This window comes from Uloborus diversus, chromosome 1, assembly GCF_026930045.1.
Source record: "Uloborus diversus isolate 005 chromosome 1, Udiv.v.3.1, whole genome shotgun sequence".
NCBI lineage: Eukaryota > Metazoa > Arthropoda > Arachnida > Araneae > Uloboridae > Uloborus > Uloborus diversus.
In genome coordinates this window covers 221276393-221294647 of record NC_072731.1, presented here as the reverse complement: position 1 = coordinate 221294647, position 18255 = coordinate 221276393, and the positions used below count along the sequence as shown (strand labels likewise).

Genomic DNA, 18255 nt, shown 5'->3' with positions numbered 1-18255 from the left:
TCGATTATTTTATTTGTATTTTGTCGCTTAGAATATAAATGAATATAAATTTTAGAATCTTATGAATGTCTTCAATTAGTATATTTATTTGTTCTTTTGTTTTTGTTTTCTTAATTTTTCATGCACTCCCTGGATTTTCGTGAAAGGCTATTGTGCCCCAGATTTTCCTGGAAATTCTAGAGAAAAGTATGAAAAAAGAAAAAGGGAAAAGATGAAAAAGGTGCAAGATATTCAAAATTCGTATAGTATTAAATCAACGTCAAGTAAGAAAAATAAATTGTGCGTTATGTACCACGTCAGTTGAAATCTTTTTTGCTCGCCGTTCGCAAATCTTTGAAAAGAAAGTGGTTAGATTAAAATCCAAAAGTTCATTCAGATCCTCTGTGGTTGATGTTCACACTGATAGAAAATGGCGAGTTGTAAATTTCAGGGTTAAACTACTTTTCTCAGTTTTTTGTGATCATTCTTTCATAGAAAAGCATTTTTCTCGATGGAAAAAAAAAAGGTAAAGGAAATGAGCGTACACAAGCAATTGGCCTTGAGTACGAATACAGATAATGCCGCATCGGCTTTATAGAAAACTGTCAGTGATACAGAAACCTGTCTTTCCGTCATTAAGGCAAAAATAAACTTTGCTGATTGTTGCTCAAAACATTGGCAACGAAAGTTTTCAAAGGGAGATGAAACGAGTAGAACAGCTGTTAAAGTCAGGGCTCGAAGTATGGTGTTTCCCACTTCTTGAGGACCATCCTAAAATAAATGTTCTAAATTTAGAACACTTTTTTTTAAAATAGATACCCGGAATAAGTGCTGGATGTCGGAAAATAATTAATAATAGAACAATATGTTCCAAATCGTTAGCCATTTTACCTTTCAGGAAAAACTGGTCCTTCCTTCTTGAAGCATGACGTTCGAGACCCCCCCCCCTCGTTTTTTTGTAGAAGACTTGGTTTGATAATTTTAAGTTAATATTTATTTAATTATTTATTTATTTATTTTCATTTATTTATTTATTTTTTCTTTTTTTGAAACATTTTCTGGATATAACTGAAACTTCGTCTATATGTCTTGCTGTTTTTGGAGGCATTAAAATGTTAGAGTGAGTATCTGACTGTTCAGAAGCAAATGACCAAAATTTAGCACACTTAATTTGATAGATACTCCGAATAAGGGGCTGGAAATCGGGAAATATAATTAATAATAGAACAAGTTTTAAAGGGTTAGTTGTTTTTATCTTTTCGTAAAAATCGGCCTTTCTTTGTTGTGGCACAATGCTCGAAATCTATTTTATTGAGTAGAAACCTTGGCTTAATATCTTTATTTAATACAATGCCCCATTTATTTTCTCCCACTATTAAACAACATTTTCTGGTCGTAGTGAGTTCTAAATTTTAAACTAAAAACCGTGTTTTGATGCATCATAAGGTTAGAGTGAGTATCTGGCAGTTTTAATAACAAAGTACTGTGTCAGTTGTTTCTTTATATATATATATATATTTTTTTTTTATTCCGAGGACTCAGGTGCAATGCAGATAAGATGCACCAGTTAGGTGGTCAGCCGAACGCAGGAACTCCATGGCTTAGTTCGCAAGCAAGCTTCTTATTCATTTTATCGACCCACTGAGAGAATGAAAGGCTGAATCAACCGTGCCCAATCCGGGAATCGAACTCGGGTCTGCGGCGTGGAAGCACGAGGCGATACCATTAAGACACTGTGATTCAATCATTAACTTTATGTTGAACATTTGCTTGGGAAGCACTACCCCCCTTCATTTCTTACCTTCGTTTCTGGGCAAATTGGAAAATTGTCTTGCGTTGCTGTGAGAGCAAAATTTAGATTTCTAGTAATTGTTTTTTTCCTTAACGTTGATCTGTTGACTGAATAAGAAATGGGAAATCAAAAGAACGAACAGTTAATAAGTTTTCTTTTCAATATACTACTCTATTTGGCATAGACTCATCCTTGTTTTATTTCTAATACCTTTTTGTTGGAGAAATATACCTTCAGTTTAACTTTTAAACTGTCTCGCTTATTTTCGATGAATTAGCTTACTGTTTCCAAAATCATAATCAAACAAAATAACAATAGTGTGTTCCAAAATAAAGGTAAATAATCCAATTTAATGAAGTAAATTGTTATGAGAAATATTAACTTTACACGACGCATGATGTTCTTTGTAATTCAATACATAAGTTATAACAAATCATTCACTTTCGTTACGTTACTTTTTTCCCCGTACGTGTGTATTGTATAAATATATACCTACCAACATATGAACACCGAAATATCTATTTTGACAATCTCCGAATTTATTATATTAACGAATTTTCTTGTGGCGTCTGTGTGTGCGTATGAACGCATGTGTGTGACTATGAACGCATGTGTATGAGCATGAACGCATGGGTGTGCGTATGAACGCATGTGTGTAAGTATGAACGCATGTATGTGTGAATGTGAACGCAAAAACAGTATGCAGCAGCAGGATGAAATTTCGTATGTAGCATCCATGTAGGTCTGGTTGAGAATCTCTTTTTGGTTGCAATCGGATGATCCCACAGTCTCTTTAATGGTATTTTGTGTCAAATCAAAGTGAATTTCAATGCTGTTTGAAGTGTAGTATTACGAATCGGTGGCCACTTCACGATGTATCGCACAGTTGGTGACCAATTTGGCGACAAAAATGAAACGCTCACACCAGTGCTAGTTTCGTTATATTTAGCAGAACAAACAGCAAACGTTTTCAATATTTTTACTACAAATCTAAAACTTTTGCCTATATCGGTTCCCATTATTCAAACTGTTGTAAGCATTTAAAATGTTATTTTTCGCTTTAAAACACTTTTATATTTTATTTTTGTTCTTTTTACACGTTTCATTCAGTTTTTGTTGTTGCAATTTTAGATTTCAGACGCTAACAAAAACATCAAATACCTTTTTACACAGATTATTTCGTGTGTATGTACTCTTTCTTACACTCTTACTATGAAAGACGTCCGGAAAATACAGAACTTTTTAACCTCAAAAAAATCCGATTTTTTGAAAAAAAAAAAAATATGTTATTGCCCTTATTTTTCTGAATAATCTGGTACCAAACTTTTAATTATCGTCAAAATACTTCAGAAGTTATTAACAAAATAAAAAGGGCTGTTTTCACGTAGGACGTTTGTGAGTTTTAAATTTAAACGCGTTTTTCTCAAAACGTAAAATTTCTGATTGCTTGCATCATATTTAACAAATTATTGTTCTATTTCTCTGAAATTCTGTGGGACTTATTCTTGGAATTATACATCAATTTAAGTAAAACTAACAGAAAAATATTTTTAAGGACAGGTTTTACATCACAATTATGACTTTTATACAAAATTTTAATATTTATTGACATAAAAAATATTTACCACTTTATAAACTAAGAATTATGGCATCTTACTGTGACACTTGGCTGTCATTTAAAGCAAATTTGGAAAATATCATCCCTTTATTTAATTCAGAATCGTGCGCGGAGCAAAATATTAACTTTTTGCGCTTTGGACGAAAATTATGTAACGTTTTGCATCATATAGTCTTGATTATTTTGAATGAAAAATCAATTTGATGGTACTACATTACACATTCATATGTGTTTATTGTAGTCATAAAAAATCAACTTGCTAAAATGTTTCTTTAACTAGAGAAATTTTTTGAAATCAGATCTGTTTTCGCATGCTCGTCAAAGCAGGAAAAAGTACTAAGACCCCATAAATACCGATTTGGAAAACAAAAGCACATAAAAATATCTTTCTTTTTTTTTTTCAAAATAAAATTTAGCTGTGCATGGAAGAGAATTTCTCCAGCTATTTTTTTACGTAGTTTTCACCTTTGTTCAGACATTTATAGTTGCGGGAATCCAACTTTTCTATGCCCTCTTCAAAAAAAGGTATCGCCCAAGAACAGTTTCTTCCGATCCCCGTTTTTTATATCGTTATCGCTGTCAAAGTAACTACTTCCAAAATGAGGTTTTAAGTTAAAGAATATGTGGAAATTTAAGATGCGAGATCGAGGTTTTAAGGATTTTGTGAGAGGCCCCAACAGAAATTACACCTTTAGAGTACCAAATGTTGTAAAACTTGAAGTGTGGTTTTAGACGCTTTAACAACAGTGACCACGCAAAAAAAGAGACAAAAAAAAAAAAAAAAAAAAAAAGATGTTTATAGTTGTGCCACGGAAAGATGAGTGGTGAACTAGAAGCGGAAACAGAACACTTCATTCTGTAAACTTTACTCCTTATGCGTTCTTACAAATCCTACCTATTACAGAATGAAGTGTTCTGTTTCCGCTTCTAGTTCACCTGTCATTTCTCCGTGGCACAACTATAACCTTTACTGCTTCACAGGCGGCAACTTTCTGTGAAGTAGACATAGGAAAGTTAGTTTCCCGTTTGAGTCATTCCACATCAACTGGCCTAATTTTTCAAATCGTCCCCACTCGACCATCTTAGATTTGGATGAAACTTTATAGAGTTGTAGAGATGTCTTTTAAACTAGCCTATGCAAATTTTCAGCTTCCTAGATCCAAATCCTGAGGATCTAGGATCTCCGCAAAATGTAATCCAAAACGGCGGATTAGCTTTTTGTGTCAAATTGCCAAGTTCAGACAAAGTTTACAGAAAATTTTATCATGCTGAAAGTCTGAATTTTTAGGCACCTAAAGTACAATTTGCCAATAATATATTCAATTATTTTTGTGAATTTGAGCTCGTTAGATTTTGGGTAGCAAACGCATAAACTTGTGAAAAAGCGCGATATGGAAAATTTTTCGTGGATTTTACGTTGTCATAAAATCTGAACAAAAATAATTCAAAAGCTCGTGCTTCGTGATTCTATTGTAAAAATACTTGTTTTTAATGGGTTACAGTTGAAGAGCTTTAATGTGTATTTTATAAAAGATATTGTCATCAAAAGTGGCTTATGGGCTATCAAAACCGTTCAAAACAAAAATAGCCTATTTTCAAAGCGCTCAAGTTTGTCACCTCGAATCTTCTTTTCGTTAAAACCATTTGAAAGAACAAACTTTTTGTTTTCAAAATAAGTTTTTTTTTTTTTCGATGGTATTCTTTCGTTTAAGGATAAAAAATTGAGTACGAAATTCTATCTCTCGTAACGAATTGCCATGTCTAAGAGCAGATTGTGGAAAATTTTATTACACTGGAAGCCTAAAAGGTTAGGAAGTTAAAGTACTTTTTGTTGTTAACATGTTCTAGTATTTTTATGGATTTGAGTTCATTAACTTTTGTGTAGCACGCATGCAAAGTCGCAAGAAAAACGCAATGGAGAAACTTTTTCCTAAATGTTAGAATATCATAAATTCTGAACAAAAATGATTCAAAAATCGTACTTTGTAATCCATTGTCAATATACATGTTTTTAATTTGTTATAGTTGCAAGGTGTAAATATTGATTCTCTAAAAGATATTGGCATCCAAAGAGGCTGTCAAAATCCTTTACATGAAAAATGGCCTATTTTCAATGCGCTGTATCTCAAGTTTGTCACCTTGCATCTTCTTTTCGTTGGTACCATTAGAAATAACATATTTTTTTCCTATAAAAATAGTTTTTCCTTTTGATTTTGTTCTATCAGATAAGCGTATAAAAATGAACTTGAAATACTATTTGTTAACATGACAATAATAATTTTCTTCTATCATGAAATATGATAGAAGAAAATTATATTGTTCTGTCTGATGTATCAGTGTGCTTTCAGAACAGGATATTTTTCTGTTTCTATCATATTTAATTTGCAAAAGAACTTTTAAAAAGAGAATTAAAAAACAATTTCTGACTAATAGCAGTTGCAAAATACCTATTAATCAGTTTCCACGGCATTGAATATTCTTTATTTATTGTAGAACGAGATTTTTTCGTTATCGACAAACAGTATTTCAAGCTCATTTTTTTACGCTTGTCTGAAAGAACACCATCGGAAAGAAAAACTATTTTTATAGGAAAAACATGTTCTTTCTAATTGTACCAACGAAAAGAAGATGCAAGGTGACAAACTTGAGATACAGCGCATTGAAAATAGGCCGTTTTTCATGTGAAGGGTTTTGACAGCCTCTTTGGATGCCAATATCTTTTACAGAATCAATATTTACACTCTGCAACTATAACCCATTAAAAGCATGTATATTGACAAGTATATTGAATTACAAAGTAAGAGCTTTTGAATTATTTTTGTTCAGAATTTATGACATTCTAAAATCCAGGAAAAAGTTTCTCCACTGCGTTTTTCTTGCGACTTTGCATGCGTGCTACACAAAAGTTAATGAACTCAAATCCATACAAATACTAGAACATGTTGACAACTAAAAGTACTTTAACCCCCTAAAATTTTAGGCTTCTAGTGTAATAAAATTTTCCGCAACCTGTTCTTAGACATGGCAATTCATTACTCTCTTAAAAAATTCCAGTGATTTTAACTCAGACTGAGTAAATTTTCACTCCTTTCCAGTATTGAAAACGCACTTCCCTTATAAGAGTGAATTTCATTCCTTTTGCGGAGCGGTTATTTTCACTCCTTTTGGATAAGATAAATTCACTCCCTTTTGATAAGTGTTTTTCACTCTTTTTTAAGACTTAATTAATATCCTAAATGAGTGGCTGCTTTCCGTTTTGGAAAGCCGCTATTTCACTCTTTTTTAGAATAAAATAGGTAAAATCATTTCACTCTCATTTGGTGAAATTGCTTTTTAAACGTGTTTTCATGTGCTTATACTGTGTATTTGAATTTAAAACTGTTTTTAAAACTGTTATTTCATTTGAAAAAAAAAATTAGATTTTAAGTTTAAAAAAAAAAACTTTTTAGTGTTTCCGAAGAGGATGCACAAAAACTGTATGGTAAGTACGAAGAATTTTCTTTTTTATTAAAACTTGAACTGGTAATATTTCTTGAACTACTCGTATATCGTTACAAATCACCCATGTGCAATATTACGTACAATTCCCAATCTAAAGATTGAAATAAAATTAAAAAACCCGCACAGTTCCAAATAAATAGATTTAAAATTTTGAAACTCTATATTTATATTCTCGGTGTGCCTTTTAACATTAATAATGTTTTAAAAGTTACATCAGTCCAAATTAATTTAAAAAGTCACTCATAAATTGTGACAAGATACGTTTGAATTCAATTTTGTTTCTTCGGGGCCATTCATTAATTACGTAAGGACAATTTTGGCAATTTTTGACCTTCCCTTCCCCCTATGTAAGGGTGTGTAAGACTCCCCCCCCCCCATCTTCCGTAAGATTCCTTTTTTTCTTCACAATAATAAAATAACAAATATTACATCACTGGGATCGTTATTAAATTAACTATCATTATTTTTTTTTAACATTTTTGAGTAAAGAAATGTTTACTGTAAGGAATCTAGACCGAATGTTTTTTCGACAAATAATTTTTGTATATGATGCGATAATAATTAAAAATATGACGTGCAAAACACAGTGCGATTCTTTCATTATATTTTACACGTTTCATTCTTTGAAACACAAGTAAAAAACAGCTCATCCTATAATACATACTTTTACCTTCCTGAAGCAAAATAAATATAATATTTGACAAACCACTTGACCGCGGATTTCTATATAAAATATCGGCTTGGAAAATATTACGTTAGAATGGATCTAACACCCCCCCCCTCCAAGCAAGGGTATGTAGAGAATTTTCCACCCCCTCCTCCTCAGGACCCTTACTTAATTAATGAATGGCCCGTTACACATATGAATGCGTGTATTATACAAAGTTTATGATACTCTTTAAAGTTTATTATACACAAAAACGATATTTGATTAATTTAAAATTATGCAGTGGTTGGAGCTCCGACCATCGGGAGCGGATTCGGTATCCGACCTATAGATTTGTGCATGGTCGGGTCTGTAACACCTGCCTAAAATATATATACAGTACACGCACACACAGAAGATGGTAACGACTATGTCATATTTTTGATTCGAGGACCGAAACAAAAATGTTGATGAAAGTTTCATTAATTTGGAAGAAAAAGTTACAAAAAGTTCGCCGTAACATTGCACGTGGGTGATTTGTAATATGAGCAGTTCAAGAAATATTAACAGTTACAAGTTTTAATAAAAAAGAAAATTCTTCGCACTTACCGTGCAGTTTTTGTGCATTTCCTTCAGAAATCTCATTCGGCAACAAATATTGTTTAAATTCATTAAATGAAGACATTTAGATAGCGACATCCACTTGGTATTCGCGACCAACGTTAGTTAAGCCGAACGTGGAGGTATAGAAGATTCTCCCTAAACAAAATCACGTGACAGAATCGAACCAATGAAAATGTTTTTGAGTCCTTCTTTTAAAGAATGTTTTTATTTTTCGCTCATCAAACGGAGTGTTTCCGAATTTCACGCCAATAAGGACGAATTTTAGTCTTGGTTTTTTCGTAAAGCGTCTTTTTTCGTTAAAGCTAGCACTCAGAAAGAATGAATGCACCCGCAATAGATTTCACTCTTTTTAAGAGTTATTTTTTCGTTCTTTTGAATTAAGAGTGTACGAGAGACAGAATTTCGAGCTCAATTTTTTATCTTTAAACGAAAGAACACCATAAAAAAAAAAAAAACTTTTCCTGAAACCAAAAAAAACCGTTTCTTTCTAATGGTTTTAACAAAAAGAAGATGCGAGGTGACAAACTGATCGCTTTGAAAACAGGCTATTTTTCACTTGAACGGTTTTGATAGCCACTTTTGATGACAATATCTTTTATAAAATACATATTTAAGCTCTGAAACTGTAACCCATTAAAACAAGTATCTTTACAATAAAATCAAAAAGCACGAACTTTTGAATTATTTTTGTTCAAATTTTATGAAAACCTAAAATCCAGGAAAAATTTCCCATATCGCGCTTTTTCACGTTTACGCGCTTGCTGCACAAAATCTAACGAGCTCAAATTCACAAAAATACTTCAATATATTAGCGGCCATTTGTACTTTAGGTACTTGAAATTTCAGGCTTCCAGTATGATAAAATCTTCTGTAAACTTCGTCTGAACTTGGCAATTTGACACAAAAAGCTGATCCGCCATTTTGGATCACATTTTTCGGAGATCCTAGATCCTCAGGATTTGGATCTAGGAAGCTGAAAATTAGTTTCAAGGTTCTCTACACCTCTATAAAGCTTCATCCAAATCGGAGATGGTCGAGTGGGGACCCGTAGGTCACTTGACATGGAATGATCCATTTGTGTGAAGAGGGCATAGAAAAGATGGTTTACCGCTACGACGAATGTCTGAACAGTGATGCAACGCTGCTAAAAATATTTTGTGAAATACTCCTTCATGTAAATTAAGTTTTGTTTTGAAAAAAAAAATACTTTTATGTGTTTCAAATCTGTACTTGCGTATATAGCACTCTAGTATACCTAAAGTTTTGAAAGTTGTTTTGTACTACAAAGAATAATTACAATGGAGAACATCAGGTGCATTTCTTCAAGTGCACGTAAGTGTTAAGATTGTAATCAGTAAAAGTCTGCCAAAATAAGCTTACAAAAACATTCTTCTAACTAACATTTATCTGAGCATTCATGACCTCTTATCTTTTCTTGAAACTCCTGAATATATTTTAAAAACATTTCATGTGTGTGATGTTTTACTGCAATCGTAACCCTTGTTATCAGTCAATCCCTTTGAGTTCTTTACCGAGAAGAGATTTTTTCATGACAGTGCTAACCTTTTTGTAATGACGATAAAAACGACTTCAGGGAACAGCTTGCCAAAAACTATGTCTTCTAACTGCTCCAAAGCTTTCTGAATCAGTTTCTTTATTTAAGTTTAAATCTTCCAACAAAACTTCTAGCAATTGATCAGTGTTTTATTAAAGTTATGTAATATTTCACAGCGGATTTATTTATTTATTTATTTATTTTACATTTGAAGAAAGAAGGGGAAGGACAACCGAAATCCGATTTTTTCCCCCACCAAACTCAGATTACTATGGAAACTGAACTGGTAGATTATTACAGATAGTAATTAACTGCATAGTCATTCAGGCAAGAAAAGTCATAGTCACTGAATTATAATCGGGAAAAGATTGCAGCTAACATGGAAAAGATTGTGAACTTCAAACGTAAACAACGTAATGCTGCATCATATTGTATAGACTTGCTGATGGGCTACGATATTTCGTCCTGATGCCCTTTCACTTAATTTTTGTTCAATCATAAAAATAATTGATGGTTTACTTTTCTTCGGACTAGTTTTAATTTCCTGAAGTAACGAGTCTTGGCTTAAATCAAATCTTTTAGTCGCAGTTTTGTTCTCCGAAAATGAAATAACAAATGCATATTTATTGCTTCTATGGTTACAAAAGTCTTAGAGAACTTTGGCTTCAGAAGGTTAATTTTGTAAATATTTTTCATGATCCAAAAGAGTGCAACCGACATTCAAGATTAAAAGTTAATAATATAAATTCTTAGGTCATGCTTTGTTACTGAAACGTCCTCACTAAAACCTACTTTTCTGTAAAAATAAGAAAGACACCAATTAATTAAGATAATAAAGTATATAAACATATGGAAATAAGTTGTTTTTCCGTAAAACATCATTGGAATGGACACAAGTATGGAAAAAAAGTTTAAAACTTAAATCAAAATTAAAATAAGTTTTTACAAATAAACTTTTGAGATAGGAGAAATATGTGCCTGTTGGTCTGTTTGAATATTTTACTTCTGACTGTATTAAATTATGAAAAAAAGTCTATCTTCTGAGAGAAATTGTAAAGGAGTTTATAAAAACTTGTTGGTTTTACTGAATATGATCATGAATTTTTTGTTGCCTTATTTTTAATCATGTTTTTATTTTCAGGTTAATCTTCTTACGTCTCATAAGTTGCTGATGAAGAAGCCTCTAGTTAAAGAAAATGTGTTTTGTGTCTCCAAGAATTTAGCCTCTTTACTTCAAACAGGAAAATGACATTTGCAAGAACTTTTTCGGGCCAAAGATGAATACCTAATCTACCTTTCGCCGATTGAGTTAGGACTCATACTAAACGATGGTTTAAAGAGAAGTATCAAAGCTTGGAAGTGTCGTTGTTGTTTGTTTTCAAAATGCTTTAAAATTAACTCGACGCTTTTGAAAGAAAACTAATGCCTGAAAATAATTCACCTTTGTAGCAAGCCTGTGTGATACTAACATATAATTATTTTTGATAACACTACAAAAGAGTATTTTGTAAAGAATTTTCATTCTCAAGAGTTCCGGAGAAAATTATAGAATTTTCAAGTTTTTGAAATTTGTTTTGAGTGCAATAATGAAGAATTGTTCTATTTCCACGATCAAGCTCAAGCAACGAATTTTGAGAATATATGTGCATGATAGTTTAGCATATTTGAAATTTTGTTTATAATGTCTCTAAAAGTTTAGATACAAATATCGACTATTGAAGATGCTTGTTTAAAATATCCAGTGACAATTAGCTAACACTTTTCACGCAATTGTATTCTTTCATTTACCTCAATAACTTGAAGCAATTATAACTCATACAAAAATGGCATCCGCTTGGAGTCAACTAGACCAACTGCTTACGTGTGCTATTTGTTTAGACAGATATCGCAATCCAAAACTGTTGCCATGTCAACATACCTTCTGTATGGAGCCGTGTTTAGATGGCCTAATAGATTACGCGCGTAGGCAGATCAAGTGCCCTGAATGTCGCGCCGAACACCGTATTCCATACCAAGGAATACAACAGTTTCCCACAAATGTAACTTTAATGCGGTTTCTGGAGCTCCATAGAGACATAACAGGAGAAGAACCTGAACCGCCGCCATCTATGATGGAACGGTGTAGCGTGTGCAGTGAGAAAGCAAATCTCGAAAAGTGCGCGCATTGTGACAAAAAGATTTGTCCAGATTGCAAAGAAGCTCATGTAGATATTCTTCGGAGAGAGATAAACAGGATTAATAATCAAGTGAGAAGAGGTTTGCATCGGTTGTCAGAAGCTCTAACTCAAACTAAGAAAAATGCCGAAAAGTTGCAATTTAATTGCAATCAAGTGAAAGAAGAAATTGAAGATCTTGTTAAGAGATATTCCAAAGATCTTAAAGTCACAGAAGAGAAATTGAAACATGACTTGGAAATTTATACTGAGAGCGAAATGAAAACTGTAACAAAACTCAAAGAAGATCTTGAAATCGAAGTTACAAACATAACTAGCAACTGTGATTTAGTTGATAAATATATTAATGATGATTACGAGTGGTCAGATGCTGAACTTCTTGAATACAAACAAATTTTTCTAAAAATGTTGGATTTTTTGAGGACTTTTGACCCTGACAATGCAGATTTTTCCAGGAGAATAAAGTTTCAGCCGCGTGCTGATCCAGATTCGTTGAGAAAGAATATTGCTGATTTTGGAGAATTGAAAATTAATGCACCCATGAATCCAGTCCCCTCGCAGCAGTCCTTGATGCCTTCAAATTCAAATGCACTCATGAGAAGTCAAAGTGATCACAGGCTTGCAGCTCAGTTTGCTCGTAGAGGTGATAATCGATCCTTTACAGACATTAACCAAAGAATAGATTCTGATAGAGACAGTGGAAGACCTACTTCACCACTGATGGGTAGAGGAAGACGAGACACGGATGGTTATAGACGATACAGTGAGAGATCTAGAGACTATGATTACCAAGATAGAGTGTCTAATCGTTACAGCAGAGAAGATACCGCGTTGAGCTCTAGGTGGCGGGATGGTGACGATTATAGTCATCGAAATAGGTATCCCCGTGACTACGAGGAATACGATTCTGAGCCCCATCAAAGTAGAACTGTTAGATTCGCAGACGAACAGACTCCGAAAGAAAAAATATTTGACCTCGATGGTACAACAAAAGGCCCTCTTAGTGGAGTTGTGAAATTAGTTGATTCTGCAAAGATCATGGAGAGGCTACATCAGAATGAAGTGAAACAAAAACAACAGTTATCTGAAAAAGATAAGGCTAGCTCTACTCAACCAGCTACTCCCACGATTACTCCAGCTCCACAACCTAATCCACCACCTAAACGGCAAACATTGCGTCAACAAAGTGAAGATGATATAGATCGGCAAAAACGGGCTAACCAACAAGCAAGTACTTCTAGTCCTTCCAGTAGTGATTCTTCACCAAACGTGACTGCGAACCGAGACAGCAATGCAGAAGTGACAAGAGTAACTAACACAGAAAGCAGCGAAAGTTCCTGTCCCCCTGAAGTCAGGGAAACTACAGAAAATGCACGTAGCAGAAGGCGTCTAAGTGGCACAACCAGCTTTGACGAACCACCGAGTGAGAGGACATCAAAGACACCTCCCAGGCAAGTATCGAATCCTGATTTAGAATTAGAGACAAAAAGTACAACGGTGGGGAATAGTCAAGAATCGGTGGGGCTTCGAGAAAATAGCACCCCTCGTAGACACGCGTACACCCGCCACCAGAGTGATACTCGGTACGATAGGCCTATTTCAACAAACCGCGAACGTGAAACAAAATCGGACTCCTCAACCATTTGCCCATCAAGTGCCCTTTTTAGCAGTAGGCCCTCTGCATCTATACGGCGGCTAACATTGGATGACTACACCGGTCAAGAAAGACCCAACTATTCCCGTTTTCGGAACAACGAAGTATCTAGGACTTCAAGTCCAGTTGACGGTTCCAGGAGCCCCACTTCTCGCTACTCCCCACTCTGCCGCAGAACCTTTGTTCTACCATCGATACCATCTCTTGAACCAACAAGTAATAACGACTCCTGTTGTAGTTCTGATTCTTCCGTTAATATTTTCTTCTCCTGTAATAGTAGTCTAGAAGATATTTCTGGTGTTTCTATCGAAAACCCTCCAATGTAAGTTAACATTTAAAGAGCGAGACCCCGTGTGAAATTTTTACACAGACCTGGGCAAAAAGCTTCGATTTTTTGATTTTTTCACTTTGTAAGAGATATTGGCGTAAAACCTCAACATGGGTAGCTAGAAACAGGTTTTTCCATTTCTTTCGTTCTTTTTCTTCTTTGTTTCCATAGAACAGGCTTTTTAGTTATGGTAAACTAGTCAGACAATGTTTTCAAAAGTGTGTTGTTGCTTGCATCCACACTGCAAAAACTATTCAGAAACGTTCTTGAAAAATAATGGGCAGCTAATGTGCCTAAATTTTGCCCGTAACCTATCTGGCAAAAACCAGGAAGGCTTCCAGCTAAAATTCTGTGACTTTCCTGAAAATAACCTGGAATCTTTCGGAAGAATTCATAAGCCTTCCCAATAGAAGTGATTCACGTTTTCGAAAAAATCAGGACTCTTCTGTGAAACCTTGCATGTGTTTATAGTACTCGTTTGGCACCATTCTAATTTACTATTAAAGCTCCTAAAGTTTTGAGAAAACCTAGCCGAAGCTAATGCAGAACTGCACTTAAACTTCCCTTTGCTTGCCTGCACTTCCCGCAAAGCCATAGGAATCGGAGACTGATTTTTGCCCCGTTTTGGAGCTTAGTCAATCCGGGCTGACCGCAATGGAGCTGAAACTGAAACATTTAATAAAAACTCTAAATATATTTTGAAACTGGTATTAAAAACTATTTTTCGCTACCAGTTTCAAAATATATTTAGAGAAGTGAATTTTCAAAACATATTTATGGAAGTCCGCATTTGTCAACTTGTTAACAGTTCAGGAAACCTTTTCGCAAAGATCCTTGAATTTCCCAGGAAAGTGATCCAAGCTCCTGAGATCCTGGAAAGTTGTCCGGAAATAATCTGAGTTGTTTCGGAATTTTCTTACAGTTCAGTGCATGGGAGAGTTTTTTTTTTTTTTTTTTGTAGCAAAACTTTTGAATCCATATATCCGAAAAACACTAAGGCAAGTGGTATTCGTTGTTGTAGTTAAAAAAATCAGAATATTAAAAATATAATTTTTTCCGTAGTGATTTAAGGTTAAAATGCAGCAGGTTTCAAGAGGACAGAAATTTCAAAATTCGGATTGAGGGGTTATTTTTCTTTTTTAAATTTTTATTCGTAATTAAGTTCTAAATCTGTAACAAAAACGGAATCTGGACGCATGCACACACATATGCAATATATGATCAAATTACTTTGCTTTTGCATGAAAGATACATTCAGTGCATGATTTATCGCAATGCATCTGATTTACATACATAGTTTCAATGCTTGAAGTTTTCGAGGAGTAATTTAACGCTTGGTCAAACATCTGTCAAACAAGAGCTCGTGAAAAGTTGTTAGTTCCTTCACAATATTGGTATGTACTCGTACATTAGTGAATCTTTCCCATTTCGCGTATCTTCAATTTTAATTCGCGTATTTTTGTGTTTATCTGTCAATATAAGTCAACAGTTAAATGCTCGTATTTTTTTTTTTTTCAAAGTCGACGTTTTTACAGAAAATATTTTTTTCGGTGTGACGCTGAAGTTTTGCAACATTGTAAATGATGAAAGTGCTTATTGCATATTCGCTTCTCGCAGAATTTTGGATTTATTTATTTGTTATGAATTGCTCTCTCGCTCTCTTTCTTTTTTTTCCGTTTCTTTTCTGGATCCCTTCTTCCTTTTCTTTTTTTTTTTTTCCAAGATAACTAGACTTTGCCGAAATTTCAAATAGTGGTTATGCATACTTAAGTGTTGCAAATGTATTATTATTGTTTTCATATGAAAAATATCGAAGGAAATTAATTCCACAGAGCAATTTTGGCATTTTGACATTTGTTTCTACAACTACTTGGTATTCCATCTTTCAAAATAACCAAATAATGCTTGCATGAGTTTTAAAACCACTAAATTTCTTCAACAAACTTAACAAATGATTATAAACAATTCAGTTTTGCTGATCTGTGTTGTAAATAATTAATAACGCTTCGCTGATTCGTGTTTAACCCCATCTGCACTCTGGATGAAAAGTTTGCTTAAGCCTGATGCAATTTTTCTTCTCTCAATGTCAGTATTATTTTCTGATAAACTTATTATATGCTTTGTTGTTCGGCATTAACTGAGTCCTTTGCTACGCATTTAGGATATGGTTTACCATTATCTTTAAACACCTTTTTAACGTTCCTAGATATTTAAAGACTAGCTTGTTGCAGCAAGAACTTGACTAACTTAAAGTGCTCTATGCTCTGTCTCTTCAATAATAATAGTTTTTTCACCTTTTGGGATTGTAAACGGTTTATATCGTCCTCCTGAATATATTTTGATTATTCAAAGCGTTATTTCCTCACTCTAAATTATCCTGTGGTGAGGAAATGGTAAATCAGCTGAAACTTCTTTGCGATTAATAAATTGATCTTTTGATAATTTTAAGTTTCATTGCATATCAATCATTATTGTATATCAGTCCTTAATTAGAGTTAATCACCGACGGGATTACTGCAGGTTTTTGAATTTTAATCCCCAAGAACTAGAACCAGGACCATTAAATTTTCAAAGTCTTCTAAATAGTTATACATATCAATAAACACGTTTTTAATTTCTAAAATAAAATACTAATCATTAATGATTTTATAGATTTCTAAAGTGAAATTGAGCTTAAGTGTTCATTCGCTGGGCAAACTACCCTATAAGAAAGCTACAAGCTGCATAAATGTAGGCTTCTCATTGTTGTGAAAAAACTTTTAGCTACTAGTGTGAAGACATAATCGGCTTCTTTATTAGATAGTTCGCCTTCAGCTTCCTTATGGCTCTTTTAGACCAACTGGGCGCTAAGAGAAGGAAAAATGAAGTCTCTTGATGTAGCTTTGAAAGATTTGCGGGTATATAAGCTGTTTAGCATTGCTTGCAATTCCGCCTCAGCTTCGACCATTTTTGCTAAAATACTTTAGGAGCCTTACTAGTAAATCTGGAAGGTTCAGGGCTATATCAATAAACAAACCTAAGTTTTCTTGGAAGGTTCCTGATTCATTCCAGAAGCGTACCTGGCTTTATTGAGAAGGTTCTGAAATGTTTGACAAGATTCAAGATTGGTTTCAGGAAGGTATCTTGTCTTGTTGAGGGACACTTTCCTGTTTTTGCTTGATATGTTACTAGCATAAATTAGGCACATTTTAGCTGCCCATTGTGTTCGAGGAAAGTTCCAGATTTTTTGTTGCAGAGCGGTTAACTTACAGTAAACACTTCTATGTACAACTGAATAAAATGAACATGAATATTATCATTTTATGAATGGAAACCTTTTTTCACTCAAGGTTTTTAAACCAATTTTCTGTGTGCTACATTGTACCGCAATTTTTTTTTCTCACATTCGTCTGTTCACACATGTTGTCGCTTTTCGGACAACCCACTTGTTTTTTCTTTTTTCTTTTTTTTTTTTTCGGATACCAATGCCAAGGACGGAAAAACAGACTTAAGAATTCAGACGCGACTTATATATTTTACTCAGTGCGTTATCTTGCCTATTGAGCTACGAATGCAAGGCTTTATCCAGATAGCAAAGTTTAGAATTTTTCATGTATTTTTTGTGAATTATTTATTATTTTTGTGAAAAATACGATTAATTTATGTTTTTTCTTTTTCTTTTTCTTTGTAAGTGAAAAAGTCGACCAAACCATCCTAAAAATTTGAAATATCATTGGAATATAAGCGGATTATAAGTGCAATATGATACTCTTCTATGAATTATATGCAAATAGTATAGTAAATTAATGTGACTTTAGACATTCAAGCTTGTAATTTTTATCCTAGTATAGATACTGAAACAAATATCTATTAAGAATTTGCCTAGGTCTGTCATCCTTTAACCCTTATTCCCTTCCTTCCTCTTCTCTTTCTTAACACCCCAGACTTTGTTATCGTATACAATTAGCATTTTTTTAGTTCGAACTCATCACATAGCTAACAAATAGTTAACTGCTATAACTTTTGGATGATTATATTGCCCAACATTTTCTGTTATTAATTTTCTTTTTTCAAAGGAAGCGATAAATTTGAGCCAAATTCTGGGACATAGTTAAATATTTCCGTAAAAAGAGGAATATTCTGTGAAAACCTAAAATGAACAACAATTAATTAAAACTATTCTGCATATTAAATTGAATTGAAACATCGATTTCATTTTCTCTATTACTCCAAAAATATTGTAGTTAGAACAAATATAATCACATTTCTGTGAAGAAACTGTTTCTGCCTTACTTTGAGGCAAATCTTATCAAATATTTGAAATGAAGATTTAGCAAATTTTTATACAGGGTGATCTAAAAGTCAGTAGACTTTTCAAAACCTTATAGTTATTGAACTGCTTGCA

General features: G+C 33.6%; 1 protein-coding gene across 1 annotated transcript in view; it reads left to right on the top strand.

The window, feature by feature from the left end:
• Positions 1-11538: 11538 nt before the first annotated feature.
• Positions 11539-18255, top strand: part of LOC129234174 (RING finger protein nhl-1-like) — a 30678-nt gene continuing 23961 nt past the window's right edge. The window contains 2 exon segments of the mRNA XM_054868085.1: positions 11539-13312; positions 14075-14079. Coding sequence (XP_054724060.1) covers positions 11539-13312; positions 14075-14079 — 1779 coding nt within the window.